The 27,878-nt window shown below is 48.1% G+C and overlaps 12 protein-coding genes across 12 annotated transcripts; 4 read left to right on the top strand and 8 right to left on the bottom strand.

Moving 5' to 3' along the window:
* Positions 1–331: 331 nt before the first annotated feature.
* On the bottom strand, positions 332–1,328 carry PGRI_022250 (putative GATA transcription factor (AreB); the record flags this gene model as incomplete). Its single annotated transcript, XM_040789938.1, has 2 exons — positions 332–1,000; positions 1,101–1,328. 2 exons carry the CDS (start codon positions 1,326–1,328, stop codon positions 332–334), a joined length of 897 nt encoding a protein of 298 aa, XP_040646891.1.
* Positions 1,329–3,175: 1,847 nt separating this feature from the next.
* PGRI_022240 (1-phosphatidylinositol 4-kinase LSB6) lies at positions 3,176–5,542 on the top strand (the record flags this gene model as incomplete). Its single annotated transcript, XM_040789937.1, has 2 exons — positions 3,176–4,672; positions 4,727–5,542. 2 exons carry the CDS (start codon positions 3,176–3,178, stop codon positions 5,540–5,542), a joined length of 2,313 nt encoding a protein of 770 aa, XP_040646890.1.
* A 1,682-nt stretch (positions 5,543–7,224) lies between these two features.
* Positions 7,225–11,102, top strand: PGRI_022230 (DEAD/DEAH box helicase; the record flags this gene model as incomplete). The annotated part of the gene is made up of 2 exons (XM_040789936.1): positions 7,225–8,254; positions 8,320–11,102. The coding sequence occupies 2 exons, from the start codon at positions 7,225–7,227 to the stop codon at positions 11,100–11,102; spliced, it is 3,813 nt and encodes a 1,270-aa protein (XP_040646889.1).
* A 956-nt stretch (positions 11,103–12,058) lies between these two features.
* Positions 12,059–12,717, bottom strand: PGRI_022220 (med21 domain-containing protein; the record flags this gene model as incomplete). The annotated part of the gene is made up of 2 exons (XM_040789935.1): positions 12,059–12,616; positions 12,676–12,717. The coding sequence occupies 2 exons, from the start codon at positions 12,715–12,717 to the stop codon at positions 12,059–12,061; spliced, it is 600 nt and encodes a 199-aa protein (XP_040646888.1).
* A 135-nt stretch (positions 12,718–12,852) lies between these two features.
* Positions 12,853–13,827, top strand: PGRI_022210 (uncharacterized protein; the record flags this gene model as incomplete). Its single annotated transcript, XM_040789934.1, has 1 exon — positions 12,853–13,827. The coding sequence occupies one exon, from the start codon at positions 12,853–12,855 to the stop codon at positions 13,825–13,827; it is 975 nt and encodes a 324-aa protein (XP_040646887.1).
* Positions 13,828–14,027: 200 nt separating this feature from the next.
* Positions 14,028–14,743, bottom strand: PGRI_022200 (kinetochore Spc24 family protein; the record flags this gene model as incomplete). The annotated part of the gene is made up of 3 exons (XM_040789933.1): positions 14,028–14,205; positions 14,259–14,656; positions 14,717–14,743. The coding sequence occupies 3 exons, from the start codon at positions 14,741–14,743 to the stop codon at positions 14,028–14,030; spliced, it is 603 nt and encodes a 200-aa protein (XP_040646886.1).
* Positions 14,744–14,997: 254 nt separating this feature from the next.
* PGRI_022190 (mitochondrial fission 1 protein) lies at positions 14,998–15,742 on the top strand (the record flags this gene model as incomplete). The annotated part of the gene is made up of 5 exons (XM_040789932.1): positions 14,998–15,013; positions 15,075–15,093; positions 15,170–15,263; positions 15,344–15,634; positions 15,686–15,742. 5 exons carry the CDS (start codon positions 14,998–15,000, stop codon positions 15,740–15,742), a joined length of 477 nt encoding a protein of 158 aa, XP_040646885.1.
* Positions 15,743–16,000: 258 nt separating this feature from the next.
* PGRI_022180 (beta-class carbonic anhydrase) lies at positions 16,001–16,723 on the bottom strand (the record flags this gene model as incomplete). Its single annotated transcript, XM_040789931.1, has 4 exons — positions 16,001–16,234; positions 16,311–16,450; positions 16,517–16,554; positions 16,638–16,723. 4 exons carry the CDS (start codon positions 16,721–16,723, stop codon positions 16,001–16,003), a joined length of 498 nt encoding a protein of 165 aa, XP_040646884.1.
* A 426-nt stretch (positions 16,724–17,149) lies between these two features.
* On the bottom strand, positions 17,150–18,592 carry PGRI_022170 (putative aminotransferase family protein (LolT); the record flags this gene model as incomplete). The annotated part of the gene is made up of 2 exons (XM_040789930.1): positions 17,150–17,822; positions 17,919–18,592. The coding sequence occupies 2 exons, from the start codon at positions 18,590–18,592 to the stop codon at positions 17,150–17,152; spliced, it is 1,347 nt and encodes a 448-aa protein (XP_040646883.1).
* Positions 18,593–19,297: 705 nt separating this feature from the next.
* On the bottom strand, positions 19,298–20,446 carry PGRI_022160 (bZIP transcription factor; the record flags this gene model as incomplete). Its single annotated transcript, XM_040789929.1, has 2 exons — positions 19,298–20,311; positions 20,366–20,446. 2 exons carry the CDS (start codon positions 20,444–20,446, stop codon positions 19,298–19,300), a joined length of 1,095 nt encoding a protein of 364 aa, XP_040646882.1.
* Positions 20,447–23,716: 3,270 nt separating this feature from the next.
* On the bottom strand, positions 23,717–24,563 carry PGRI_022150 (uncharacterized protein; the record flags this gene model as incomplete). Its single annotated transcript, XM_040789928.1, has 3 exons — positions 23,717–23,992; positions 24,055–24,102; positions 24,228–24,563. 3 exons carry the CDS (start codon positions 24,561–24,563, stop codon positions 23,717–23,719), a joined length of 660 nt encoding a protein of 219 aa, XP_040646881.1.
* A 1,088-nt stretch (positions 24,564–25,651) lies between these two features.
* Positions 25,652–26,826, bottom strand: PGRI_022140 (glycoside hydrolase family 16 protein; the record flags this gene model as incomplete). Its single annotated transcript, XM_040789927.1, has 3 exons — positions 25,652–26,070; positions 26,134–26,694; positions 26,742–26,826. 3 exons carry the CDS (start codon positions 26,824–26,826, stop codon positions 25,652–25,654), a joined length of 1,065 nt encoding a protein of 354 aa, XP_040646880.1.
* Between the last annotated feature and the right edge of the window lie 1,052 nt (positions 26,827–27,878).

The raw sequence follows: 27,878 nt of genomic DNA, 5'->3' as shown, positions 1-27,878 counted from the left end.
TCTGGAAGAAGAGAAGGATGGGGATAAAGTATTGTATTAGAAGCATAGTGAAAGAGTTCATACAGCACACCGCAAGGAAAGCAAATTAAAACAAGACGTTTGGGGAACATCCGGACATAAGAAAGAGAAATTGAGACCATCCAATAGTAGCTTTTTTTGGGTAAAGTTCCAGCCAGTGATGACGAAGGAGCCATGAAGGGTATCAAGAATATCAGAGGTTGGAAGAGACCAACAAGCGTAATGCAGCTTATAAGCTTGTACTGCCTGTGGATCGATGATGGAATGAATAAGCAGATGGGAAAGAGCCAGAAATAGTAGGGTACCGCAAGACCTAAACGCTCTTGGGAGATTTAACCAACACATCCTCGCCAGATTCCACAACGTCCGAAAGCCGGATCTTTTTTGCGAGTGGTTCGCCAGACTCGGCGTCGCCAGCGCTGCTAGAACCAAGCTGACGCTCAAGATCGTTAACACGACGCTTGAGGTCCTCCTCACGGCGCTGAGCATCCTCAAGAGATCGTCTCAGACGCACCTCGGAGTCTCGTACGATCATCTCCGACCGACGCGCGCTAGCATCACTCTGCTCAAGTTCCGTGACGCGGCCGCGGAAGAGTTCGTTGACGAACTCGAGTTCACTGACGCGTGTCTTCAAAGATGTGTTGAGGGCCAGCAGGCTTTCAAATGTGTGGGGGGAATCGAGTTGGCGGTCGACTGCCGAGGGAGAAGGTTGGCGCATCTGCCGGGAGGGAAGTCCGCTAGAGGCATTCATGCTGTCGCCCAGGGTAACGCTGTCGAACATGTGCTGCGGCGCGATATTCGAGTTGTGCGCGTGCATCGAGCCAAAGCCAGGTGTCTCGGTCCGGGAAACGGGGGAGTTGGAGCGATCCGAATGACCCGGGGACATCTTACGCGACGCGCGACGGTATCCATGCGAGCCGAGGGGAGGGGTGCCCGCCTCAGATCGCGATGGGATGCCATTGGTATCAACAGGGCCGCCAGACTACGAAATCACAATCTCGATTAGCGGATGTTCTTATCTAAGATATCTAGGAGTTGGAGGCAGGGGACTGGAGGAAAAAAATTTTTGATCGCGAACTCACTTTGCGCTTAGGGCCCTGACCAGTCTTCACGCGATTGCGACTTTTGATCACATCTGTTTTCAAGCTTATCGGACGAGGTCGGCCGTGCAGTTTCAAAAAGAGTCCGCATGCGTTGCAGAGGACTGAGCCGAGTTCGTCCCTACGCCACAGGGGGGTGGTGGAGGTGCCACAATTTTGGCAAACGGGCTGTAATTGAGGTCGCTTGTCATCAGTCAATGTGGTCGCCATTATGAGGGTATAGAAGTTAGAAAGAGGAAGAGGATGATAAGATTGTGAGAGATTTGAGTCGATAAGGAAAGGGAAAAAGCGGGTGCACGGATCGAGTGGCGCCAAGACTTTCGATAACTCCCCAGAGATAAGACCTCCAGCGCTCCGATAACAGTTTCTTGATATTTCACACTTACAGGTCCACTCCCTTGTCCTCCTGTCGTAGCTGCTGGTGATGATGAAGCATAGGTCATATTTGCCATATTCATACTTGCATCACTGGATGATCTAGAAAAATGGGGGAAAATATATGGATTAGCCAATTGATTCAAATTCTTATGAGGGGCCAGATTACTGCTCTCCAAGGCCCGATTGAAGATTACGCAACGATATATCCAGAAGTCGATGGGTAGTTTCCATTTAGGACTGGTATGGGGTATAGAACGCACCGAAGATTTGAGGTTGGTGCTGAAGCGACCGACGCTAGAGCTGCTAGTCCTGGGAGCGAGGTGCTAACAGAAGAGCCTGGGTATCCGTCGCTCTCGCCTGAGCCGAATTTAGTCACGCTCTTGATATCCGGTAGTGTCGTAGAAAACGGTATGGATCCGTTGGACGCGTGACGGGCGGAAGAATTATCGGCAGACAAATCGTAAGGGAACTCACGCTCCTGTGAAGAACGAGATTTAAGAGCCGGGTCGATGGGCGACGCCCGATAGAGGGTGGAAGCCACAGTGGAGGGAGAAATAGGTGTCGACTGAAATCCGGCCCTAGACCGAATTGAAGGGAAACAGTGGGTGTCAAGCAAATCGCGCGCTAGATGGGGAACAATATACTCGGAGTAGGACTCGGAGTCAATGGGTCTATATCAAGACAATTCCTCAGTTGTCAATTCGTGAAGATCCAAGCAATGATTCTCAATATAGAGAAAGAGAAGATTAGGGTTCCCGATAATTATTGTGTCCGAGGATGTTAATTAGACCGAAGAAAAGAATGAAGTTTCAAATTAACGACATGATGGCCGAGGATAGGTGAGGGTAGGGGTTGAAAGAAGATGCAGAATTGAGATGGACGATAAGACGCGATAATAACAATCGGGATAACGATTGCCCCAGTATCAGAACATTATTTGAAACGGCATGTCAGGGGCGTCAAAGTTGAATATTTTGTCTCGCAAAGAATGTACTTCAATTTAACCTGCTTCTGCCTCTTCATTCTATATGTCCCTAGTCTTCAATTGATATCGCCAGGAAGCGCAGTTCTTTCTGCATGTGATTTGCTTACAGATGATCAATTCCTAGACGGATTTTTATACATAAAAATTGACGGACATTTGCCAGCGTGGCGGCTTTACTAACGCCGTATATATGGACTATCCCCTGAATATCCCAATCCGTCATTGAGGGGTCCCATATGGAGATCAATTGCGGTTCTGGCCAAGTTTCAGGGCTGTTTACGCATAATACTGGATGCATCCATCCAGACCCCCTTTCGATTAGGGGGTGGAGACAGAGTGTGGCGGTGCGTAATTGTATAACCGTTATTAACAGGGTGGACCTGCCCGCGTCACACAATTTTACTACAATTAACTCAATTCTGCCACCAATAACGCCACCGCCTGTGTAAATTAACTGTAACCATACTTTCGGGGACGCCCCCTTGGGCGTCTGGACATAGGTGACACTTATTTCAACTGCCTTGGCTCTATCAACTCTCTATTCTATCCCAGCGGTCTTTTCCTTCTCTTCTCTGTGATGGATTAACCTCTTTTATTGTCTTTTTTTTTGTTCTTTTGCCGGCTTTCCTCTCGCTTTCCTATGGGCTATTTTGCCCGTTTTCATTTCCCATAGATCCAACCACAATCAATCACAATGCCAAAGAATCGTCCTGCCACCTCGGGATACGCCCGACTCGCACAGGCCGATGAGGAACGAGGCTACCTTCACGATGACTCAGAAGACGACGAGGTTGGCGCGATGTCAACAGTGTCCACATCCGCTCCCCGCTACGCTCCCATCTCCTCCCGAGCCCAGATGCAGGCGTCCGGTCTCCACACTCCCCCAGGCCATCGACGTAGACACAGTGGTTTCCAGTATGCTCGAGGTCGTCGGAACTCCGGGGTGGATATTAAGGCCATCAATGCGCGTCTTGAAAAATGGGCGGACGAGATTGCCTCAAAATTCAAGATCAATCGTGTCAAGGGCAAAAGCTATGAGGAAGAGAAGCTGGAGATTTACCATTCAGTCTTCCAGGCACCTCCTGGAGTTACCCCTGTGAGCGCCGAGGCTCTCGAGTCAGATGAGTTTGAGGGTCAGCAACGGCAGGCTCGCGCGGAGTACGAGGAGATTATCGAAAGTGTGCGTCTCGCGATTGAAATGGACGTACATCCGCGGATGATCTCGCAAGGAAGTTCGGGCAGCTACTTTGCTCGAAACCCTGAAGGGAAAGTAGTGGGTGTGTTCAAGCCAAAGGACGAAGAGCCGTACGCCTCACGGAACCCCAAATGGACTAAATGGATCCACCGCAACTTGTTCCCTTGCTTTTTCGGCCGTGCGTGTCTCATTCCTAATCTCTCATACGTCTCCGAAGCCGCTGCATACGTTCTCGATGCTCGCCTGCGCACAAACCTCGTCCCTTACACCGGTATTGTACACCTGTCCTCGAGATCATTCTTCTACGATTTCTGGGATCGGAGAAAAGCAAGGAAAGGCAAGAAAGTTCTGCCTCCCAAGGCTGGCAGTTTCCAAGTCTTCCTGAAGGGATTTAAGGATGCCAACATTTTCCTCCGAGAGCATCCTTGGCCTGACCAGATGAATACTGGATTCCGTACCGAGGATGCCCCGAAGCGCAAGAAGCGGCCATGGAATGAGGCCTGTCGTCCATCGGGGGCGCAATCAGACGACGAGGATGACGAAGATCCGGGCTATGTGCCCTCGCCAGCCGGTTCGTCTGATGGAAGCGCCGAGCGCCGGTTTTACTGGACCGAGAATCTCAAACAATCCTTCCGCGAAGAGTTGGAGAAGCTTGTGATTTTGGATTATATCATGCGAAATACCGATCGAGGTTTGGACAACTGGATGGTTAAGATCGACTGGGGGACAGAGCAGGTTTCTATCGTGGCAGAGCCCCCAAAACATACAGAGCCACAGCCTAAGCACGATGATGACGAGCTTATGCCCCCGCCTCGTCCTGTTTCCGTGAATTCGAATGGCACCGCCAATCACTCCTTCCACCCCTACAAGCGGCATGAAACAATGATGGCTATCAGCCGCACGGGAACACCACTAGCCTCATCGGAACAGTCAGCTTCTGTTCAGCTAGGCGCCATTGACAACAGTCTATCCTGGCCATGGAAACACCCAGATGCCGTAAGTTTTCGAGTTCACAGGTGATTACAACTTTTCAACACTAACAACTTGCAGTGGCGCAGTTTCCCCTTCGGTTGGCTTTTCCTGCCAGTTTCTTTGATCGGACAACCCTTTTCGCAGAAAACTCGCGACCATTTCCTTCCACTATTGACCTCCACAGCCTGGTGGAGCGGTACACAGATGGCCTTGCGTGGTATCTTTTCCCAAGACGATGATTTCAAAGAGAGCATGTTCGCTCGACAAATTGCTGTCATGAAAGGTCAAGCCTGGAATGTGGTGGAGACATTGAAGCAACCAGATCACGGCCCGCTTGAGCTCACTCGACGGACCCGAGTCTGTGTATGGGATGACTTAGTTGATGTCCCCGTTGCTATTCCAATGCGCGCGCCTTCCACGGACAGGCAAAGGAACCGATCTATGAATTATGACCCTGATGAAGAAGAGATGGACATCGGTGCATCCGCATCTTCCCAACCGATCCCCGAACATGACTTATTAGGATTGAATTCGTCGCCAAGCGACCTCCCCAATCCAAACCGGTTCGAACTCACCCGTGGTCGACCTGACAATGACAGCGAACGTGCTGATGGTTCTGTCGGTAGCCCTGCAACTATAAATGACTTCGGCGGTCGAACCACCGGGGGTTCTCTAGATGGATGGTCTTCACTTCCTCCCCGTCAGCACAGGCATCGTAAAAACGGTGGTTCCACGTCCTTCCGCGTTCCTCATGTCAACACATTTGGTAGCGATGATCTCGAAGGTGACCTTGGCTACGCAGTTGCAGAGGGTATGGAAGGCAACCAGCGCAAGGTGATTGTCGAGCGCCTGGAAGCTGTGAAGAGCAAAAATCCCGTTTTCACCTGGTGTTAAGGTTAGATTGTGTCGTACTGCCCTTTTCACTTTTCTATATTTTTGCATTACTTCTCATTTAATTTGCAGCTATCTTCTGCATCGTTGTCTTCTCGGGGAAACAGTTTCCAATTTCTGTTCGAGATTTCGACTTGTGCGTCTTTTTTCTTTTTCTGCGACATTTCACACGAGTCCTTTGTTGGACATGCTCATGATTTGGGAGATTTTCCGTGTTGTATATAGACATTCTCTGGCTGTTCTTGGGCTGTGGCGCATTGATTGGGCGATCTGCCTCATGTAGCATATTGACGAGACTTAATTCTATGATACCTTCATCTATTTTTCTAGCCCAGGGGATCAACTTTGTTGACGTTAGTGGCATGTGACCCTGCAGTATGTCACAAGACAGCTCCTAACTCTACCATAGGGATAACCCGTACTCCATACTCGGTTTCTGCTCCACGTCAATAATATCTCATGTCGAAAATCAAGTTGATATTTGACGCAATACGTCCCTCAAAATCACTCCTATAAGTCTCAACTGCATGCATGACATTGTTTTGTGAGACATCATCTTAGCCCTCGCAAACACACCTGGGCCAGAGTCAAACAAATTAGCAATCCATAAACGTGACAACTCCACCTGTGTAGATAGTATGTGCCAGTAATCAAAGTATCATAGGAGAAACAAAGCCGAAACAAAGTACCTAGGCCTTAAGATCCAGTAAATCTCCACCATCTATAGAAAATGACCCGGGGGCAACTAATCACAGCGGGATCTCGGAATATATCTATGTCACGCTTTTAGATGCATACACTTTTTCGTCTCCTGTATTTTCAAAAGTCCTCTTTTTGGACTCGCCAACCTTGCAAAGTTTGATATAAATCCATTTAAGTACTTCCAAGGTTGCGTTCCCCATCACGCTATAAGCGCGCGGGCTGATAAGATCTTATCGGCGGGTTTCTCCGAGGACTTCAGCGACCAACTTCGTCATTTCGAGTTTCTAACAATACGACTGAGCTTACAACTCGAGCAGAAAGTCGCTTGAATCGAAGGACCCCCGAAATACTCGAGTTCAAGAAGCTTCCCCTCGACCAACACAAGAGCCACGGACCTGATCACGATTCCTTCGACGAGGCAAACAAGGCGCCGACTGGATTGCGACCACGAAAACGACGTGATTTCCCCTAGATAATATACGTTGATGACCGAGACAACTGCGCAACTCATGTTCCCCGCGCTTCTCTTCCGTATCTCTCACTTTCAATGACGCCGGAGATTTCGCGACTCTCGCGTCTGGAAGACGCACCTTTCGTTGGCCAGACCATTCGCATAATCACTTCGCTCCGACGTTAATATTTGATACGTGACATCAACCCTCAAAAATTTTGAACTTGATTGATCTGCCCTCACAATAAAAACCTACAACAAAGCAGGTGGTGAATCAATCCCAAGCCGCAATCACCTCTCTCATCCCAAGCCACCTGACACCGTCGAATACTTCTTAAATTTGAGCTTGGGAATTAAGCTTGCTAGTCAGAAAGAACTCGGTCCTATCTTTCTATTCACAGTAAGTCAAAGTAACAACGAGCTGAATTGCCCCTCCCATCCACTGACCTTCATCACTTTGCTTTCACAGCACCAGGCGACCTTGAATTTGACCAAACCTTATCCTGGATTTCTCGACAATAATTGAGACATCATGGCATCTCATGCTGCGATGCTTCTAAATCCCAAGGGCTCCAAAAGACAAGCTCAAAGCAATGGTAATGATCCCTTCTGTTCTCCCCCCGCGAGTGATTTGTCTCCCGTGGATGATGTCGCCATGTCCTCCGAGCCACCCTCGGACAAGTCTGGGCATATGACTTGTGCTGCTGCGCTTGATTCTCCTGGTTCCCCTGGTTCTTCTCCTCGTGTTTCTACCCTCCCTTGCGTGGATACAATGGATGCCTCGGCCGTGCCTAGGGACCTTCCTGACCCACCTGAGACTCCTGTCCATCTTGACACGGAGATGGATGCTCAGTCCATGCATACGAATATAACGCAGCCGGCTGAATCTGGTGTCTCCGATGCCCCTCATATGGATACTTCGGTTATGCATGGAGAGTTCCTTGGCCCAGCTGACTCTTTTCCCCCTTGTGCCCTCAATTCGCTTGATTCGTCTTCGAGTCTTTCTTCCCACAATTTGTCTTCCCCCGTTATCTCTCCCCCGACAGACCCGATGCTTCTCGACTCCATAGATTCCCAAGGCTCACTTCTGGAAGGTCCAGGTAAACAGCAAGGAAATGGTTCATATACTGCCTCTCCTATAGCTCCCGTGGGCACTGCGACTACTACACGCTTTGAACCACCCACTAGTCGAACCTCTCCAAGTGTGGCGTCCGAAATCTCGACCCCTGCTATGAAGTCAGAACCCAGCCTGACAGTGCAGTTCAGCACTACCCATGACGAAGACAACGAAAGCGACACGAAAAGAAGTTACCGCGAGATGAGTGACGACCAAGGCATCACCCACCGCCCCAATTTGATCGAAAACGTCTATGGCGTTGAAAAACGGAAGAACCAGCCGACCAAGAAAATGAAAACCGAGCATGACGTGGAAGAGAAAGCGAACATGGCGACAGCACCGGCGTCGATCTCTGGAGATAGCGGACTTGGGAAATGGATGAAAGAGGAGGATGTGAAGCCAACACCAATCTCCACTACATCCAACGTGGTGGATCTGACAGCAGGTATGAGATATTATATCTCTCTCATTTCGCCTGATTTTGTCTGGATTAATCTAACATTGTTTGAGATCTTGTGAACACACCTAAGGACGATGACGAAGTCCTATGCACTGGTTCAACGGACCTAAGCGCCCAGCGTGTGTGTTACGGCAAAGTCGAAAGCGCAATGGTCATGGCCTATTTAGTCCCCAAACCAGGGCCCTCTGTTTACACTGACTGGTCACATGCTTGGCCGTCTATTAAATTAGACTTGCACCGCCGGGCTGAGAAGGGCAATTTTAAGATCGAGGTCGCGGACCCTCACGGCAGGATCTTCGGTACAATTGACCCTAAGACGGCACAAGGGCTGTGTCCCCTCCTGGACTCCGAAGAAGCTGGCATTGAAGTGAAAGCCCTATTGGATGTCCGGAGAACTTCACCGAATGAAGAGATTTGGCATCCCACCTCAGGGCTATGGCGGGCAAGCCTCAACATATATGGCCAGAGAAAGAACGCAGAGGCTATTGGCAACTTCCTATCTCACCGCAATGTCTGGCTAGGAACCCCAAATTCTGTCGACAAAGGGACTACTGTATTCAACCCTCACGCAGAGAGCCGACGCCAGCTGGCCGCCGCAAACGCCGCCGCCAACAGCTCTGGGCGTTCTCGTCCAGGGCCAGGCATTAGATATGAAGCGCGAACTGCTGAAGAGGCCAATGATGCAGTCATGAAGATGTTCGACCAGCTTGCCAACGCGAACATTCCCACCATGGAGCCGTCTCATCATATCGAAACACCATTGCTCCATCACCAAAAGCAAGCATTGTGGTTCATGACAGAGAAAGAGAAGCCGCGGAAATTTGGCCGGAAAGAAGAAGACAACAATTCCTTGTGGCGAATGGAAAACACGCCCAATGGCAAGACACAGTACCGCGAGATCATCACTGGAATGATCTCAGAGCAAAAGCCCGAGGAGGCCCTAGGTGGCTTGTTGGCCGACATGATGGGGCTGGGCAAGACCTTGAGTATTCTTTCACTCATCACCTCATCGCTTAGTCTGGCTGATGACTGGACGGAGATGGCTCCTGATCCTGTTCTTGTTCGCCGAAATCCAGGAATTCGCAACACACGGACAACGCTATTAGTTGTCCCGCTGAGTGCAGTGAGTAATTGGGTTACACAGATCAAGGACCATCTCAAGCCACGCTCCATCAGCTACTACATTTTTCATGGTCCATCGCGTATCACTGACTTCAATGAACTTTCCGAGTTCGATATTATCATCACGACATACAGTACAGTTCTCAGCGAGATTTCGGGTCGTGGCGCCAGAAGTGGAAAACTCAGCCCCTTGACAAAAATGAACATGTTCCGGATTGTTCTTGACGAAGCTCACATCATTAGAGAGCAAAATGCGGCACAAACCAAGGCAATCCTCGGTCTCCACTCCGAGCGTCGATGGTCGGTTACTGGAACCCCAATCCAAAACCGCATGGAAGATCTCCTGTCTGTGACCAGGTTTTTACGGATTGTGCCTTATGACCAGCGAAGCCAATTTTCACAGCATATATCTAGCCCGGTCAAAAATGGTGACCCCAATGTACTTGCCAGGTTGCGAGTTCTGGTGGATTCGTTCACTTTGCGCAGAGTGAAGGATAAAATCAATCTGCCGCCCAGGAAAGACAATATCATCACACTAAGATTCACCGAGAAGGAACAGCAATTGCATGACTTCTTCCGCGCGGAATCAAATGTGATGATGAGTGTCATTGCTGGTGAGGACAAACGCAAGATGGGCGGTCGGATGTATCACCATGTCTTGAAAGCCATGATGATTCTCCGTCAAGTTAGCGCACATGGAAAAGAGCTTCTTGACATTTCAGACCGGGAAAGAATTAAGGGCTTATCCGTCAACGACGCAATTGACCTGGAGGAGGGCGAACCGGACGAAACCCGAGCCGCCATAGACAAGAAGGCATACGAAATGTTCGACCTGATGCAGCAAAACTCGGTCCCCCGGTGTGGTAATTGTAATCGAGAACTCGACGAACCTCTGAATTCAGTGGGAGCTGTCGCCCGTGATGCTCCGATGGCTATTGCCTTACCATGCCATGATATTTTCTGCCCCGGTTGCTTCTCTGGCTGGAAACACACATTCGATTCGTGTCCCGACACCCAGACCCGTTGCCCCAGGTGCGAAGGCTGGATTCACCTGAAATATTCAACCATCACACCTGCTGGCTTTGAAGAATACCAGGCCCAAAAGGAAAGTGAACGGCAAACCCGGAAGCTGGGCAAGAATCTCGGTGATTACGAAGGACCGCACACCAAGACTATTGCACTAGTCAACTACCTGAAGGAAAGTGTTGAAGACAGCAAGCAGCTCGAAGGCGAGTCGCCTATCAAGAGTGTTGTGTTCTCTGGATGGACCTCGCACCTGGATCTCATCGAGGTCGCCTTGAAAAACAATGGGCTTGATGGCTTTGTCCGACTCGACGGTACCATGGCTCTGTCAGCACGCACGAAGGCACTTGAGGAATTTGCCAAAAACGACCATATCACAGTTCTTTTGGCAACCATTGGTGCTGGTGGTGTGGCCCTGAATCTAACCTCTGCCTCGCGTGTTTTTATTATGGAGCCCCAGTACAACCCAGCTGCTGTTGCTCAGGCGATTGATCGTGTTCATCGCCTTGGGCAAACTCGCCCTGTGCAAACCTACCAATTCGTTATGAAAGACAGCATTGAGGAGAAGATTATGGATCTTGCCAAGAAGAAGCAAGAGATGGCGGACACGAGCCTGAATCGCGCAAAGCAAGACAAGCGAGAGACACAGGAGGCTCGCATGCGTGAATACCGCAGCCTTTTCAAATAGATTGTCTCATTTTCTTTTTCATCCTAGCCGAGCATATTCCCCGTTTTCAACTCCCATTTGCCCCTTTCTGTTCCCATTTGATTTTCTTTTGATTTCTATTTCTGCCCCAATGCCGGTGGCTAGCTGGTTTCGTTTCAATGATACCCGGAAAAGGAGAAGGCGTTAGTATCTATTATTACATCTTTGATTCTCCAGATGTCCTTATGGTCATATACCGGGCGTTTTATTTCCATGCTTCCTTTTGATAGGACAGTTTCTAAGCACGTTCGTTTGTACACGGTTTGCTTGCTCTACCCATAGAAATTCTTCTACGTTTTGAATTCCAGTGCAGCTCGTACCATTTTAAGATAGCATATTAGGATTAACCGCAAGTTACGAATAGAAATTTCATTTTTTGAGGAATTATGCCGTATAGGTACTGTTAATTCTTATTTTCTAGCTAAGCTACTGTAAGAGATTTGAAGACATTAGAAACATACCATGTCTCATGGCATCTAGTTACCAAAGTCGTACATCGTCAAAGATCTCGTCATAGAGTATCTATGGCTTTGGGTTGTATGAAGATGTGATTTGTTTTAGTTCCCATATTCATCATCTCAAAGTAAAAGACGACCAGAAAGTAATAATATCGATATCGATAGAACTTGCTTGGATAGCTAGGCCTATACAAACCGGCTTCGGGCAAGTACACAAAGACAACCGTTTTCTAGGTTTCGGGATAAATGGCATTAGCATCTTGCAAAGAAGTACTCCATGGCAAGGTTCGAAGAGAACAGAATGGTGTCATCATGTTGGTATTCGTGAGATTCATTCATATGCCTGTGCAATCGGTAAAAGACCTTCCATCACATAACGCCGAGAATATAGCAAGGAGAATGAAAAGTTGCACCAGCCCTATCCGTTTTGTATGACTCCCAAAGTGCAGCTTAATAGTGTGTCTCTGACAACACACATAATCACCTTCGAGGGTACCCATCCCCGTGGATTCCCACAGCCACAGCGCCGAGTACATCCTCTAGACGAGTCCTTAGCTTTTTCAACTCCCGGACTTTCGCAGCCCGCTCCTTCTCAACGTCTCTGAGCTCTGTCTCCAGTTCTCGGATTCTGGTCTCTTGCTCGGCCTCAGAGGCGCCAATACCAGGAAGCACAGAGATGAGGTACTCGATCTGCTGTTCCTTGATAATGAGATCGCGCGCAAGCTCCCGCTGCCGGCTCGCAAATGTTCTGGGTGAGTCTGGCGCGGGAGGAAGGTTGGGATCATCCCCTTCTCGTGCCGTCCCTGGCGCAGCTCCAGGTTGTTGAGGAGGCGCTTGTGGGGGTGATGCATTTCCTGCAACGGCGGCTGCACCCCCCGCTTTGTTTGCGATGGCTGCTGGGACCGGTGGCGCTGACGAGTTCTTAGCGATCTTGGCCAGGGCAGGTACTGCGTCGGGGACATTCGGCGGTGGTGTCGTAGGCGCATTGTCGTGGTATGTTGTGAGATAGCCAAGGGTTGCGTAGAATTGTGTTGCGAGCTATTTTGTCCGCATGATGAGCAAGGGTTTGAATGCAGGTATTGCGAAGCGGATCTTACCTGATCCAGGCAAGTCTGGAGCTGCGTGAGGATGTCAGCCATGGTAGCGACTAGAGGAGAAAATGAAAACGCTTAGAGTAAGTTAAGAAAATAAAAGTAGAATGCCTGGTCGTGAAGCGGAGCAAATGCGGAGAGAAGCTCCAATGCGGTGAAGCCTTTTCTTCCTCACATCACTCAATGCGCCTGTTGCGACTACGCCATGGCCTTGCTGCCGGATACTCCCACTTGAGACTCAAATCAAACACATATCGCTGCTTTTCCAGCTCCCAGGTTCATCATGAGCTGACACCGTTCACCCGCCGGCTCTTTAAACTCCCCTCAGCTCCATCTCCGCCCTCGCAACACCACAATGACTTGACGACCTTTCTCTCCTACGCGAAGCATAGTTCTCTTCCAGAGACGAGTTCGGTACATGTTGGTACACACTACGAGTATACAGTTCTCCGAACCCTACGTCGTTATGCGCTAAGTCTCGACCGCATCGGCGGTCGCGACGACGCCGGCATCGATCTCGTTGGCACTTGGCACCTTCCAGAGCGGGAGCGAGAGCGTGCACTCCGTGTACTGGTACAATGCAAATCGCTGAAGGTCAAAGTTGGCCCTAATGTCGTCCGCGAGTTGGAAGGAACCTTCCGCCAGGCGCCTGTTGGGTGGCGCACGAGCGAGACAGTTGGCGTGCTAGTGAGCCCGCGCGAGGCGACCAAAGGGGTTCGTCATACATTGGCTCGGAGCGCATATCCTTTGTTCTGGATGATGATCGAACGGGACGGAACCCTGAAGCAGGCACTTTGGAATGCCCGTGCAGAGGAACTTGGGATTGGCCCTCTAGGCGTGGAAACGCGATACGGAACTACAGAAGATGCCCGGTCTGGCTCGGTTGCAAAGGAAATGCTATTGACCTGGGATGGATGCGATATCCCTGATATGGACCAGGTGGAGCAAAAGCTTATCGAGTTCGCCGAGCAATGGGTCGCATCCTGGGGTATGGACTTGTCGGAAATCCAGAAGGGGGAGCTGCTAGATGCGGTAGAAAGAGTCCTACCGCATGACACCTCTACTCGACTGCTTGATAGGTCAATATCGGAGGCAGAACGGAAGAAGGTCGTTCAAGCTTTACAGGAGCGGCTAGAACAGCAGCCAGTATCCGAGTGAATGTGCTACTACCTGAAAAGATGTTATGTCCAGGCAGCCATATGGCTGCAATGTATGAAGAAGAATTGTATGACTTATGACAGAAAATAATCCAAGGGTATAGAAACACCAACAGCGAGAGAAAGACACGGCTTCCAGCCTCCAAAATAAAACGCCAAAGAGCACCGACACCAGAAAACCATCCGGTATCATCATCACCATCATCCTTGCATCGTTGACCAAAAGTAATTTGCGTAGAAGAAGCGGGAGAACTTTGGGTCGATATTGACGACATGAACATCGCCCTTGCGGCTATTGCGAATGACTGCTCGGTTGAAATTGCCCGCCTCATCGGGCTCGATATCAATACCAAGAGAACGGAAGATCTTGAGGCGCAGACTAGATAGATATTAGCAATAATCTCAACCCAAGACTGGGGCACAGGCACGCACATTGTCGCATCATCAGCCTCGCGCTCACGCCGCGTTGTCTCATCACCCTCGAGACCCTGGGACTCAAGGTCGACTAGTCTTTCCTTAAGCATCTCCAGCTCGCTCTCTAGGCGCTCGCTTTCAATCTCTAGTTCCGATGCGGCCTTGGCGATGCGAAACTTCTTGGTGTCCAACTCCACAATTTCCGCCGCGTGTTTGCCGGAGTCGTGCACGGCCACGGCTTCTTCGTGTTGGGTAGTTAGGGAATTCAGGTGGCGTGAAAGCTTTCGCATGGCCGACTCGGCCTCGCGAATGCGCAGATCGCGCGATTGCTGGAGGGTTGCGAGCGAGTCATTGATTCGTGTGACGGCTTGTTTATCGGGGTGGATGTTGAAGTTGCCGATCGTGTGATGGATGAGCTGAACCCGTTAGCAAATTCCTTAAGTGCAAATTATAAAAGCAAATAAATTAGTACATACAGTTCCAGGGTCCTCGTCGAGCAGCATGGTGTCGGTGGTTACAGATGTCGAGGTGGAAAGTCGGTTGTTTTGGGCTTGTTGCGGCAGCAACAGCCACAGCACCGCCACATATGTTGCTCCTCCGCAAAGTGACGTTGTGTCTGTGATTTCTCCGTCCTCGCTTTTGTCTTCTCGCCCAACACAACTAAGACTCTTACTTTTGACAGACTGTTATTGAATCGTTCAAATTCTCGTTCTGATCAATATCACTCCTTCTAAATACACCAACTTCCTATCTCGCCATGTCCAACCTTCCATGTAGGTGGTTTGTTCCGACTGATGCCTGATGTCTGAAAACTAATTTGCTTTACCCCTCCAGATGCCGCCGATGCGGAAAGGTTTGTTTTCCGCGAAAAAAATCTGCTAATGAAAATTTGGGAATTGTAAGAACTAACTTGACCATCACTGACACAGTCCCTTGAAACCCGCCGAGCTACAGGTCCTGAGAGCGCAATATGAGAAAGAAGGCGACTATGTCGGGATCCAGACAAAGTTCAACTACGCATGGGTATGGCTTTTCCAGCCCTGTCCAAGAATGCCCGCGCTAACCGGTGCTCCCCGCCTTTGCGGGGGTGATATTAATTATAGGGTCTGATCAAATCCAACATCCGTTCCGAACAACAAGAAGGCGTTCGCCTGCTTTCAGAGATCTTCCGCGGAGCTCCAGAGCGGCGACGTGAATGCCTCTATTATCTGGCCCTCGGCAACTTCAAGCTAGGGAACTATGGCGAAGCCCGCCGATACAACGATTTGCTCCTGGAGAAGGAGCCCGCAAACCTCCAAGCTGCCAGCCTTGGATCTCTCATCGATGATAAAGTCGCCAAGGAGGGCCTGGTTGGCGTTGCGATTGTGGGTGGCTTGGCTCTCGTCGCGGGTGTGGTTGGTAGTTTGGTGATCAAGGGAGCCAGAAGACGGTAAACACCCGTTTAGGATTGGCGTGGCCTACATAAGGCTGCGGCAGCCGAAAAGGGTGCTGTTGGAGTATAACCACCTATGTATATTTTTCTGTGGGATCTGGCTCATTGGCTATTGCGATTTCTTTTCTTGTCGGAGCATCCGAGGGCGTTATCTTTGTCTCTACTCTCTCTTTCTCTATTTAAGCCACTAGTAGGGTGGTGGTATGTTACATACCTGCCAAATCGCACATAATCCAAATTCGTCTCATCCGTGCATCCATACATGTAGGTTCTATGGTAAGATGACTTGGTCAGATTGCTACGTAGTATTATATATCGAAAGGGTCAATTATTGACTCTCTTCAACCAGAACAATCTTCCCAGTCTCTACTTCATACAAGTAACCTGTGACTGGAACATCCAAGACAAGAGGACTATCCTTCAATATCTTAATATCATCCCGAACACTCTGCTCGAGATCCCCGAAGGGTAGAAACGCAATGTGATCGACATTCTGGTGTAGATCTGCGCGGATCTTGTCTCTGATTCCCTCGTCGGTGAAAGTGAGCATTCCACAATTTGTCTGAAGATAAAATCAGCAATCGATTTAAGGTAATATGAAGCCAAGACCGAGGCTTAGTCTCAATGGGGTTGTGTACATGGTGCACAATAACGATCTCGCGGGTGCCCAGCAGCTGCTGTGAAATGATAATGCTGCGCAGTGCATCTGAGACTCTACCGCCAGCATTGCGGATTACATGGGCATCGCCTTCTTCAAGGCCGAGCACGCGGGCAGGATCTACCAAATACATAGTAAGTGTTAGTATCAATCTCTCATATCAGAAGTACTGCCGAGTATACGTACCAAGACGTGCATCCATACAAGCCACCACAGCTACCTTTCTAGAATCAAAGAAATATAGTCAGATGTGCCTGTTACAGGATACTGGTGTAGTAAAATTAGGGCTAGAAAGGTACAAACTCACCGCTGTGGGGGTAGCTGCAGGTCGCCTTTGGTGAAGGATGCGACGTAATTGGCATTGGCTGCCTCAAATTCCTTTGCGACGGACATGATAATTTTAGTATGCTTTGAATCTATTAAAGATTAATCTAGAGGATCTTGGGGATTGAGAATTGTATATAAATAACATGTACGTCCCGCTTATGGTGCAATATGACGGTTGAAAGGTGTGATCCTGAAGTGGGTGACCCTACATATATATACCACTAAAGCCAAGCCAATTCAATTCAATTCAATTTTACCCATTGACTTTGTTATGACCTTTTGGTCTTATGGGTAAACGCTTGGAACGGTGGCCGGCCTTTCCCTGGGTAGCCCTGGAGGCGAAGGCAGTGTCACCAGTCTGGCTTTGACCCAGTTACCTACTTATTACTTCTGGTCCGAACGTGAACCTGATTTTAAATGTATGGACTATTTGTGAATTTGAATTTGTTGCTAGTTACATAATGGTTGCTAAGTATGCTAGAGGCAGCCAGATCAAGCCTTGAACTCCTTCTTCGCAACCCGTTCACAGAGGTCACGCAAGACAACCCCAATAGATTCAAAATCACTTTTCTCCAAGTAAGTCTGGCCACTCAGACGAGTCCATAGCCAAGGTCCATGGCGGAAAACTGGCAGGAAAGTATTATGGTGATCCAACAGCTGCGTCTGGATCCAAGAAAATGCCTTGGGGGCTTCTTCCTCGGATAACACAACCAAAGGGTTGTGATCGAATGATCCAGGTTCCTTCTCAGCAGTAGCAACAGCAATAGGCAGCCGGACTGTAGTCAAAGCACACTGGCGCATACGGCTCTCCTGGCCAGGCTTCAGATCAGGTTCTTGCAGGACATCAGTACCGAGAGCGGCCGCAACAGCATCAGCGCCTTCATTTGCAACACGATGGGTGTAGGCAATGATAGCGTCCTCGCCTCCGCAGACTTCAGCGCGGAATTTCAACGCCGCCGGGACGCAGATGTACGCGGAGTCATCACTGGTGGCGACAAACTCGAAAAGTTGCTCGAAGGCAGTCTTTGTTACGGGGGCGTTGGGGTCTTCAAGGACTGAGGCGAGGGTTTCGGGAGACTCTGGGGCTGGGATAAATCCCCAAGATGTTGGCACAGTGCTGCGGATTAGATGCTGGTTACGTCGGGGTGTGTAGAGGACTGCACAGCTGCGGGGTGTGTAGAGCCATCTTTATGAAGCCGAGTCAATATTAACGATTTCTTAAGTTTTTGCAAAGGGTAGGATAATGGGGGATATTTCATACTTGTGACAATTTGATACGAAGAAGTCAGGTTGTAGCTTCGCCATATCGAGATGGATATTTCCAATACCGTGCGCAGCATCGATGACGCTCAAAATACCCTCTTCACGACAAATTGCAGTAATCAGTTCAAAGGGGAACCGCACACCCGGATTACTGACAATGGCATCGAAGACACTGGCCCGGACCTTCAGCCCCTCTTCACGAGTTTGACGAATTACCTCGCGGAAACGGCGCTCTAGCTCGTTTTCAGTAATGGGATACTGGAAAGATACCTTTTTGGATGGGAAGGAGCTATGCTCTTGTAACGAGACAACACCCTTCTCGACAGCACCGTAGACAGGCTCAAAATAGATGAGTGCCTCATCCGGTTGGAAAGCCAAGTTATACAGTACTGTTGACACGCCTGTAGTCGCATTCTTAACAAACACGCACTCGTCCCGCTGGGCGTTAAGAACTTTTGCGACAGCCTCACGAGCTTCGTCTAGATACTCTGCATGGTATCGGCGGATATATGGATCTGGCCGCACATCGGCAATATCCAAGAAGGCACGTTGTGCTTCTTTCACAGGAATTGGATGGGCACCAAATGAACCATGGTTAAGATTCTTATAGGCGGGGTCAAACATCCAATGCTTTAGCATTGGCTTGCCAAAGGGAGTTGGTTGACCGGTCATGATGTTGGGAGAATGTAGGAAAACTTGGAAAGGCAAGGATAAGTTCGGAACACCGTAACTTCAGCGGGATGAACTCAATTTAAACACGAGAAATGACTCAAATTCGCTTGATGATAAGCAACTTTGTTGCTTATGCCGAGAGGTTTGATGCCTAAAAACACAGGTGAGTCACGCCGAGCCAATAATGACTAGTGGATTATTGCGATGCTACCCGGAGATCCACATACCGGCCGAAGGGCGTGGAGGAAGAGTTACAAATCTGAGATAGGATATGGGAATATGCAGATCAGTATGATAAGTTGCATTGCTAGCATTGGCACGCTTGTATAGCAGATCTTGTGGACTAGCACAATGCGGCATTTTGCCCTGAAACGAGCAGACTTTTCTTTAGTTCATCCAATGAAATTGTAACGTAAATTGAATGGACAGGTGGGACATCGTCTTGAAGACCTGGAGCAGTCGCTGCTAGTACAACCAAAGGGGTACAGTCAATTGTCAATTGGCCGAATTGCTGGGCCACATGTCATATGTTCGTGTTTGCATTATATAGTTACAGGTAGAGATGTGTGTTATAAATCACAAAGATTATCAAAATCCCAGGGCAAACTTGTCGTTGCCAGACGAAGAGCTTTTTCAACACTCTGCTGTCGGAATACTGGTCCATTCCCAACGCATATACCTTCCTTTGAGAGGACTGCAGTGACATTAGTGGATATCTTCCGTACATTTTGTCTCCAAGAACTCACTTTTGACGAAGGTCGTTACATCAAGTGATGACGAGACTGAATAATCAAGATGACCAGAGGAATCAGAGGAATTTTCAATGATCACTCTTTTGTCGCACAGATATCTTTGGACTCCGTTGGCATCCAACCAATCACCAGAGGCTGATTCGAGCGCAATCTGCCATGTTCTAGATGAAACCTGAGGTTGTTCACCCGAGAGTATGTTCAGACTGGACCGCAGGGCGTAAAACACGTTAGACTTGGAATCTGCTAGATCACCGGTCTTGTCTTGCATGACAGCGCAAAATCCCGAGAGCAGACGATTGCGTTCTGGCAGACTCGGGATAGACCCAAAGATATGCTGGAGTATGGATTGGTTTGGATTGCTCAGAAGGAGGCGGTACCCATTCTGAGAACAAGCCCGGACTAGACGTTGTGCGATATTCCATTGCCTGCCCGGCGTTATAGTACTAGATAGTAGATCTAGCGTTGGGGAGTTTGATAACGGCGGAGTCATATAAGGAAATTGAACGGTAGGTGATGACATGAGGTTGAACGGCAGGACGGATTGATCTTGATATGGCGGGGTAGGAGGGCTGGGCCAGCTTGTGGTAGCTGATTGTATTATATCCTCGGCATCTGTTGAAGCTTCTGAGTAGGCGTTATCCAGAACTGATGTCTTGTCTGTATTATTATTTGTGACTCGGGACTCTTTTGCGACCCGAACGAGCGGGAGAGCCTCAGTCGGTTCATCACTCCCGGCCTTCGCAAGTGACACACATTGTTGAGTTAAGTTTTGAAGGGCCGATGCGATATGCGGATATTGTAAGAGGATTCGCTCTTCTATAAGAAGAGTACTGAAGGAGAGGAAAGACTGGCTGATATTCTCGATGCCGGTTTCTAATTCGTGTACACGATTCTGGAGGTTGCCGATCGTGGTCTCCTTTCGTTTGCGATATGCTTGCTGCGCGAGGCGGAGTTGTTTGCGACGTCTCTAGAAATTAATGAGTATAAGAACGGGCATTTGGGGCGTTTGGATCTGACCCACCTCTGGCACTTCTTGATCATCAGTCACAGTGCGAGGACGACCCCGTTTGCGACCACTCGGTTTAGCTATTTCTTCGCCCATTGTACAGAATTAGTGTGAAATATAGTGTCTTGACTACTCCGTATCGAAAATGTGTATGTTGGAGAAGAAGAATGACAAATGCGGAGGCGATACGATTATATGATCGGCCGAGGAATCGGCATGTTGAATAATCAAAAAATTAAGTGATGACATAATATGCAGGCATGCATCCATCCATGGATGGCCTTCAGTCGGTTCCATGGTTCGTATCGATCTTATGTAGGTAACCGCTTTTCCCTCCAAGGTTAATTCATGCTAACCTCATATTTATAGCATTCTAAGGTGTCCACGGGTTCGGAATGCCTATGTTGTATATATCGTATTTTGCTAATTATTCTAATTCTGGAATCCGTAGCCCGAAAGGAAAAACATCTCTGAGAAGACGACCAACAGGACAAAGATTTGACAAGGACGCATAAGCGGCCAACCATTTTTTCCCAGTAGCTGTTTACGGATATTGTTTCATTCACCGCACACAATACCTGGAATAGGCATGAAGAGAGCTCAGAGCTGTGAGTATCTACAGAGAATTCCCCAAATTGCTGATCATCTGTATGCAAGTATTCCAGTCCGCATCCCTCTTCTCTATGCTCATATAGGGCGATATCTGCCCTTTACAGACTCTACGGCCAGGCATTACCCGGGCCGCTTGTATCTAGGTACATGGGGTTAGCCCAATATTTTGGAGGTCCCACTGTATGTGCCTGAAGGGTAAATTGTTTTTGAGATCTACTCTACCGCTCCGGGGATGGATGGAGCACTTGGTTACCGTCGCCATGGTGGAGATTTTCGAAATTTCAATTTCGGAAAATTCTGGGTTCAAATCCTAGCATCCTTATCTTCATGAACCGGGTTGTTCGGTAGCAGGGCATGTGGTTTTCGTCCTGCAACCTACAGAAAAGTGGTCCTGATATAGAAGTGTGGAGTTGGTTTCCCCGCATCTTCTGCATCTTCTGGGGTTGGTGCAACTCTAGAAGCCTGTCTCGTCTCTGCCGAGAACCACATCACACGGGGTAATGGAGTATCCCAAATCTTTTCACAGGCCAGAGTGTAACAAAACAGCCGTTCGCCGGTGAGGCTCAAAGTTTACCGTAGGAAGTTCGGAACAATATCGTTGAAACAGTCATGTATTTACATCATAGTGGTAAGCTGCATATCGTCCAAAACGAGGGATCCGCGTAGATGAATCATCCATCCATCCATCCATCCATACTTACTATACCGCTTCATGTCTCGACACATAGGAGACATCTACAAGAGCGTGAAGGCACACGCTCTCCAGGACAAAAGATCCTCGACTCGCACAACAATCTCCATCGGCTTAAAAGCCTCCATCAGTAGCCCGATTGCCCAAAACACTTCATTTTCCCATCATAATTTCCAATCCAATTACCTATCTGAAGTTAGAATATAGTAATAATAGTTATACTTATTAGGACTTACTTGTCTCGATCGTGGTGTAAACATAGTTTCCAGCCGTATTCTTACAGTTGGCACGGAGAACTGTACCAGAAAGATTGACATCTTTACAGGATCCAGAAAATCCACCCCTGGAAACCAGTTGGTAATCTTAAACGCATATATAAAGAAATTAATATTTACCATAGCCGCCCAACAAGCTTGCCGTTTGTGTTGGCGAAACATGAATTGGCGTTGATTGCATTGTTGACATTGTATATCCCACTTATCATTCGGCAACTGGCGAAGATCGTCTTGTCTCCGTTCCTTGCATTGTAATACTGAAAGTCCTGACAAGATGAACCATAGCCACTGTCTGCAGCCACTTCAGTTATGAGGCTAAGAAGCACAAGCGGAATTGAAAATTTCAGGTTCATAGTGGGTAGGTAATGAGATTTTCAAAATGTGATAGGATAATGAAACCGAGTTAGAGAAGACCGAGGACTCGATGCCTTTAATAGAAAAAATATTTTCAACTTATGTGGTCTACTATTCCGTACAATATGATTAATTAAAATAAGGCGTTGAACGTGCATATACGCTGTGACTAATCATTTTGCCTTACAATAACTAACTAGTTATGTCTACTCTTCTAAGCTCGAGTACATTTTTAATCACTTCACACTTTCCTACGCTCTTCATATTAAATGAGAGGAATTATAGCACAATTAAACTACAGGAGGAGCCAATCGGTCAAATCTTCTATTACAGGATTGTTGGGATCAAATGAAAGGTTGGATTTAGGGATTTGTATTCTGGCTTGTAGGTGGCGCCCATTGGGCTTATTCGAGAGGACGACCGGGTCTGATTTTTGGCCTGTCACTCGCCCAACCCTGTTTCCCATTATTGTCCTAATTACTGCACTAGCAGAAGGCATATCAGCCGACCAGAACATCCAATTTACAACTCTTTCTCACATCTCGCCAATCAGGTGCCCCAACGTTACATTCGCATCATCGGTAATAGAACCAAGAAAACAGCTTGGAGATTAGACATGGGCTTCAAAGCAACCTTGGCTTAGTCTACTTCAATTCTCCAACCCATTCGCTCAAGAGAAGCCTATACTGTATAATGCACGGCAAAAGAATAAATCCTCGGCTGGGGCGGCGGATTGAGCAGGACTGGTGAAAGGGACAGTGTATTCGACTGAAAGTCAATGCGTCAAAAGTCAGTGGGGTCGACAAGAAAGGGGACCGAGCAAGGAGTGAAAGTACGTGGGGGGCTTCAGAAGAGGGAGGTGTAACGGATAAAGGTCTGTATAGCCTAAGAACGAGGTCAAAGGGCCTTGGCACGGACTTTATTGAATGAAGGATTCGTGCGGGGTTTGTTATATGACTGCTACGTTAGTATTCATAGAGGTTTTCTGTCAGCCGGAACACCTTTCCTGTCCCGTCATTTACTTCGATTTGTATTAGCTACCTTAGGTATCCACTTACTAGATAGGTTTAGCTCCGATACATAGACAAGTAACTCCTGTAGTTTAGGCGTTATATGAAAAAGATGTTTCAGGGAACTCATTGGGCGTTGTCATTATACCATTCAATTCACCTCAGGGAAACAGATCGAAACATATAAGGCAGAGAAGGTGGCAGATGCTTATATGGTATGGGTCATATCTGTATCCATGTGATTCTATATCCATCACAGCCATCATGCACTTGGCGTATCCATCCATGTAAGCCTCAAGAAGCAAACAATGTCAAAGGGGTTCCAGAAGCTAGCTTAAGTCAAGCAAAAGTAATGCCAAAAGCCACGAGAACAGAATATCCCTACTATCAAAGAATATAGAGATGAGAAGTTTCATCAACTCCCTTACCACTCATCCGTACCTTCGGTATGTTTAGACTCGCTATGTGTGGACTCGCTGCTCGTATCCTCGTCATCCGTACTATTCTGATCCGTATTGTTAAAGCCCAAATCCTCACTAAGCGTATCCTCCATACTACTTTCCGTGTCGTACTGGGAGTAGATTTCCTCAAACTCGATAGATGCCAAGTTTGGTAGGTTTTCAGATAGAGCCTCAAATCCTGCAATATGAAGGATAGCTGGTACCAGAATTCGAACATTCAACAAAGTTGGGAAGAGCTTCTAGATACAAAAAAGTGGCAGTTAGTTATGTGGTACAGCAGATGATAGTCAGCGCAACAAACCAGAATTCGGGCAGTCAGAGAGTCCCATTGGTCAGGGGTAGAAATCTTCTGCACAAGCGGTCGACAGAAAGGGTGTGTAGATTTGGCATATTCAAAGTCGGGATACCGATACCTTCATCGGGATCCAAGTCAAAGGATAGAGTAAGGTATAAAGTGTGTATCTGCGGAAATACCACGTCTTCTAAAGCTGATAGTACAGCTGATCTGGCCTCCCAGTTATAGGATGCTTTTACATTTGCAGTCTTCACAAGGCTGGCATAAGTCTGGTGGCGCTGGGGGGAGATTTTTGTCATGATATCGTTGAGATATTTCCCATGTTCTTCCATGTCACCCCACAAAATACGTGTTGCTTCATGGCACCACGTCTTATTTACCAAAGCGCAACTCAGTAAGTGGCTTGTGCGGTAATAGATTTCATCGTCCTTGTTGATCCAAAGGAGGATTTCACCCACGCTTTCTGGAAGAGTCAAAGCTCGGTGGGCAGTGAGGATACCGTTTTCGGCGCTCATTTTAGGAGATGATGGTATTCGACGGTGGTCGATGAGGTGTTGGGAATGGAAGAAGTTGATCTTCAGAGGCCTGGAATTTCTTCCATTTTCGTAGGGTCCGTAGAAGATCCATGGATCGCAATTCCTCCTGGCCCTATTCAGGGCAATATCTGTATGGAATATCTGAGTTATCCTCTCTTATATATACTTGGTCTTCTTAGATTGATATCTTCCGCTTACAGTTATATATCTCATGTTTCACTTTTCTACTTTAATTCCTCGTCACGGCCCTGCATCTGTCCTGTCAAGACAGAGTTTACCAAAATAAGAGACCTGTTGCTATTTTGGTACGGGAACTTCAGGCCAAGCCTATTCTGAATCTTGCTATAGATGTAACTTGCATGTCATTACTTTCTCACACCTTAATTTACACCGGCTTATAAAATTCACATAGGTAGTCGCTAACTCCATTTGGATGCACGAAGTAGAAGTGAGTGATACGTATATAGAAACATAGGACTGTCGATTAATGACCGGACTAGTAGTCCAGTGAGTATGAAGAATGAAAACACGTTATGTACGTAGGGCACGCATGTCCCATCAATTGGATATTCCCGTTTTGGCATCTATGGATGAAAGGTAAAGTGTAAACAAGGATATAAACTGCCTCTAAGGGCCCAAATGCTGCGACTGTTTATGTGAGCCGCTAAAGTCATCGCTCATGTGTCATGTCCAATAAGAATAAGCAAACGCCGGGCCCGATGAAGTCATCAATAATAATACAAAAGCGGATGCGTTCAATGCAACGCAAAAACACCACCAAAGAGAGCACACAAAGCACCTGCCGTCACAGGAACTGGGTATTCGCACTTCCTATCGATGGAAGATGAGAAGCTAAAGTCGCCGCTGTAGTCTCTCGAGTGAGCGTGTAGAAGTAATGGTAATAATGAGCTCAGTCGAACATGTGATTCGGCTCATCAATCAAGTCGAGGTTCCTCGCCAAAACTCAACGCCAAAGCGGGAAAAGGCAGCCGAAGAAAAATGCAACGCTGGTGACATAGAGCGGAAGGTAGACTGTAGGGAAGAAGACTCGGTATTAACAGACGAATCTAATTGGAAAAGGATTTGGAGGCTTGCTCACTCATTGAGCCCCCACCTGGTGGCTTGTTCTGGCCAGAGTTAGACTCCCAGTCATACTGGTATCCTGTAGACAAGGCCGTAGGAGAGCCGGATGCCACCCAGGGCCAGACATTTGGGGTGACCCAGGTTGAGGTTTCTTTGTGGGTCCCACTCCAGGGAACCGGGACGCTGTCGATGGTTGCAGTAATTGCAGGTGCAGGCTCGGCCGACACGGGCTCGGCGCCTTTGTTTCCATTGACTTTTCCCCCTTCTGCGACGATTGACTGCCATGAGCCACTTCGATCACCATATCTGTAGGAAGTTCCGGTGGAGTAATCAGTCACGGTCATTGACTTCATGTACATCTTGAAAGGACCTTGGCTATAGTCCGTTTGACCACCAGCCCAGTCTTCACGAACAAAAGTTGTTAGCAAGCAGGATAGGAGTAATTTGCAGGACAGTCCCTACTCACCAATGGTGCCCTTGGCATTGTTCGCATCACCACCAGCCCACACACCGACCTTGATCATCATCGGGCTTTGTGGGTATTGGTTGGCTTCTGCCGTCTCGGGAGTGAGAACACGAACAGTCTTGCCATCAACCGCCCACACAATTTGGCTGCTGGTCCAGTCGATGGAGTAAGTGTGGAAGTCGTCATGGTTTCCGGGATTATCGTGGTAGGCTCCACGGCTAAATGAAGTTGTGTCTCCTTTGCCGAAGTAATTGGTCTGCACTTGGGCATTGTTTCCACCCAGCCACTCCCAGTCAATCTCGTCCAAATCGTCGGACTGCAGAACTGCACTACTAACGATTCCAGTCCCTGATGCTGCCTTAATGGTGCATTCCACGCGACCGAACATGATATACCAGCCGGACTGAATCAGCGGGCCATCGCCCTGCTTGGCAATAGTAAAGGTTGCACCATTTGTTTGGTCAAAAGTGACGGCTCCAGTCGACTTGAAAGCATCAGATGAGCCACTTGTGAAATCAAACGTCTTGTCAGATTGGCCAAATGCAGGATCAGCAGGACATGCTGCTAGTGGTTAGTAACCTATCGTCAATGATGAACATGTGTCTTACATTTCTCTGTCGGATTGCAATCGGTATAGGTTTGGGCCGCGACTAGCGTGGAAGATAGCACTAGCGCACCAAGAAAGAATCGCATGGTGGGCCAAGTAGAATAAGCTATGAGTAATCTTGTAACTATTATGCAATGAAGATAGTGTGAGAATGTAATATGATAGGGGTAAAGGAGAAGGAGAAGTTCAAAATGTTTAGGGAAGTACACAAACGGTCTTAAAACAATTAGGGAAGGTGCCAGCCTTCCGTTTTCGTTACTTCTTTTTTTGGGTCGATCCCGTGGATCCTCACTCGTGATTGGTCCAATCACCTTCCATTCCGATCGGAGATGTTCCCACAGGTGGACAGCATCTACCGCCACGTTGTTCCATGGAGTTTACAGCTATTCCCATGTACACTCGACCTACGGGTGTGCAGTTCAGATGCCAACTAGTGTGCATGTACAATGGCCATTCTGGGTGCGTGACACAAAATGTAGTCAATTAGGCATCTTCGAGAGTATAGAGTACAAAGTACGATGTCCAGAGTATGGAGTACGGAGTACTCCGTAGATATTTCTTCGATAAAACAGTTTACCTGAAAATGAAAAAGCGGGAAATCCCAAGCAAAAAAATAGGTGGCAGGGGACACAAATGTATTATGACCCACTCCCAGCCTCCCGCGTACTGCGTACACCTCAAGGCTTTTATCATTAGAGATGTGTGATCTCATATTGAAAATCTTGATTCATATTTCATACTCTGGACTCATCATCTACCCGAAACAAATATGTTTAATAGGAACGGAGTAATAATACCAATCAATATTCCGTAGTCCTGATTTTAATGCTCGGGCTAGGGCTTCCTACCATTGGGCAGGTATTTCCCCATTAGCTCTAGTGGCCTTATGATGTGGCTTTAGCGGCCAACCTTGGCTAGGATATCTGCAATGCCCACTGAATGGACACTCGACAGAGTATATACTCAGGCTTGTAGTAACACAAAAGGCTGGTCTAGACCTTGGTCGACATACACTCACCGATCCTTGTAGGCGATCGATGTAAGGGCGATCTGCCGGGCGACAAATTGAACAATAACGGAAGAGAATAATCTGACTTCCAATGCGTCCACGGGTACGGAGTACTCCATCCATACTGGT

Source organism: Penicillium griseofulvum, assembly GCF_001561935.1.
Source record: "Penicillium griseofulvum strain PG3 chromosome Unknown contig_80, whole genome shotgun sequence".
Lineage (NCBI taxonomy): Eukaryota > Fungi > Ascomycota > Eurotiomycetes > Eurotiales > Aspergillaceae > Penicillium > Penicillium griseofulvum.
This window is presented reverse-complemented; position numbering and strand designations above follow the sequence as displayed.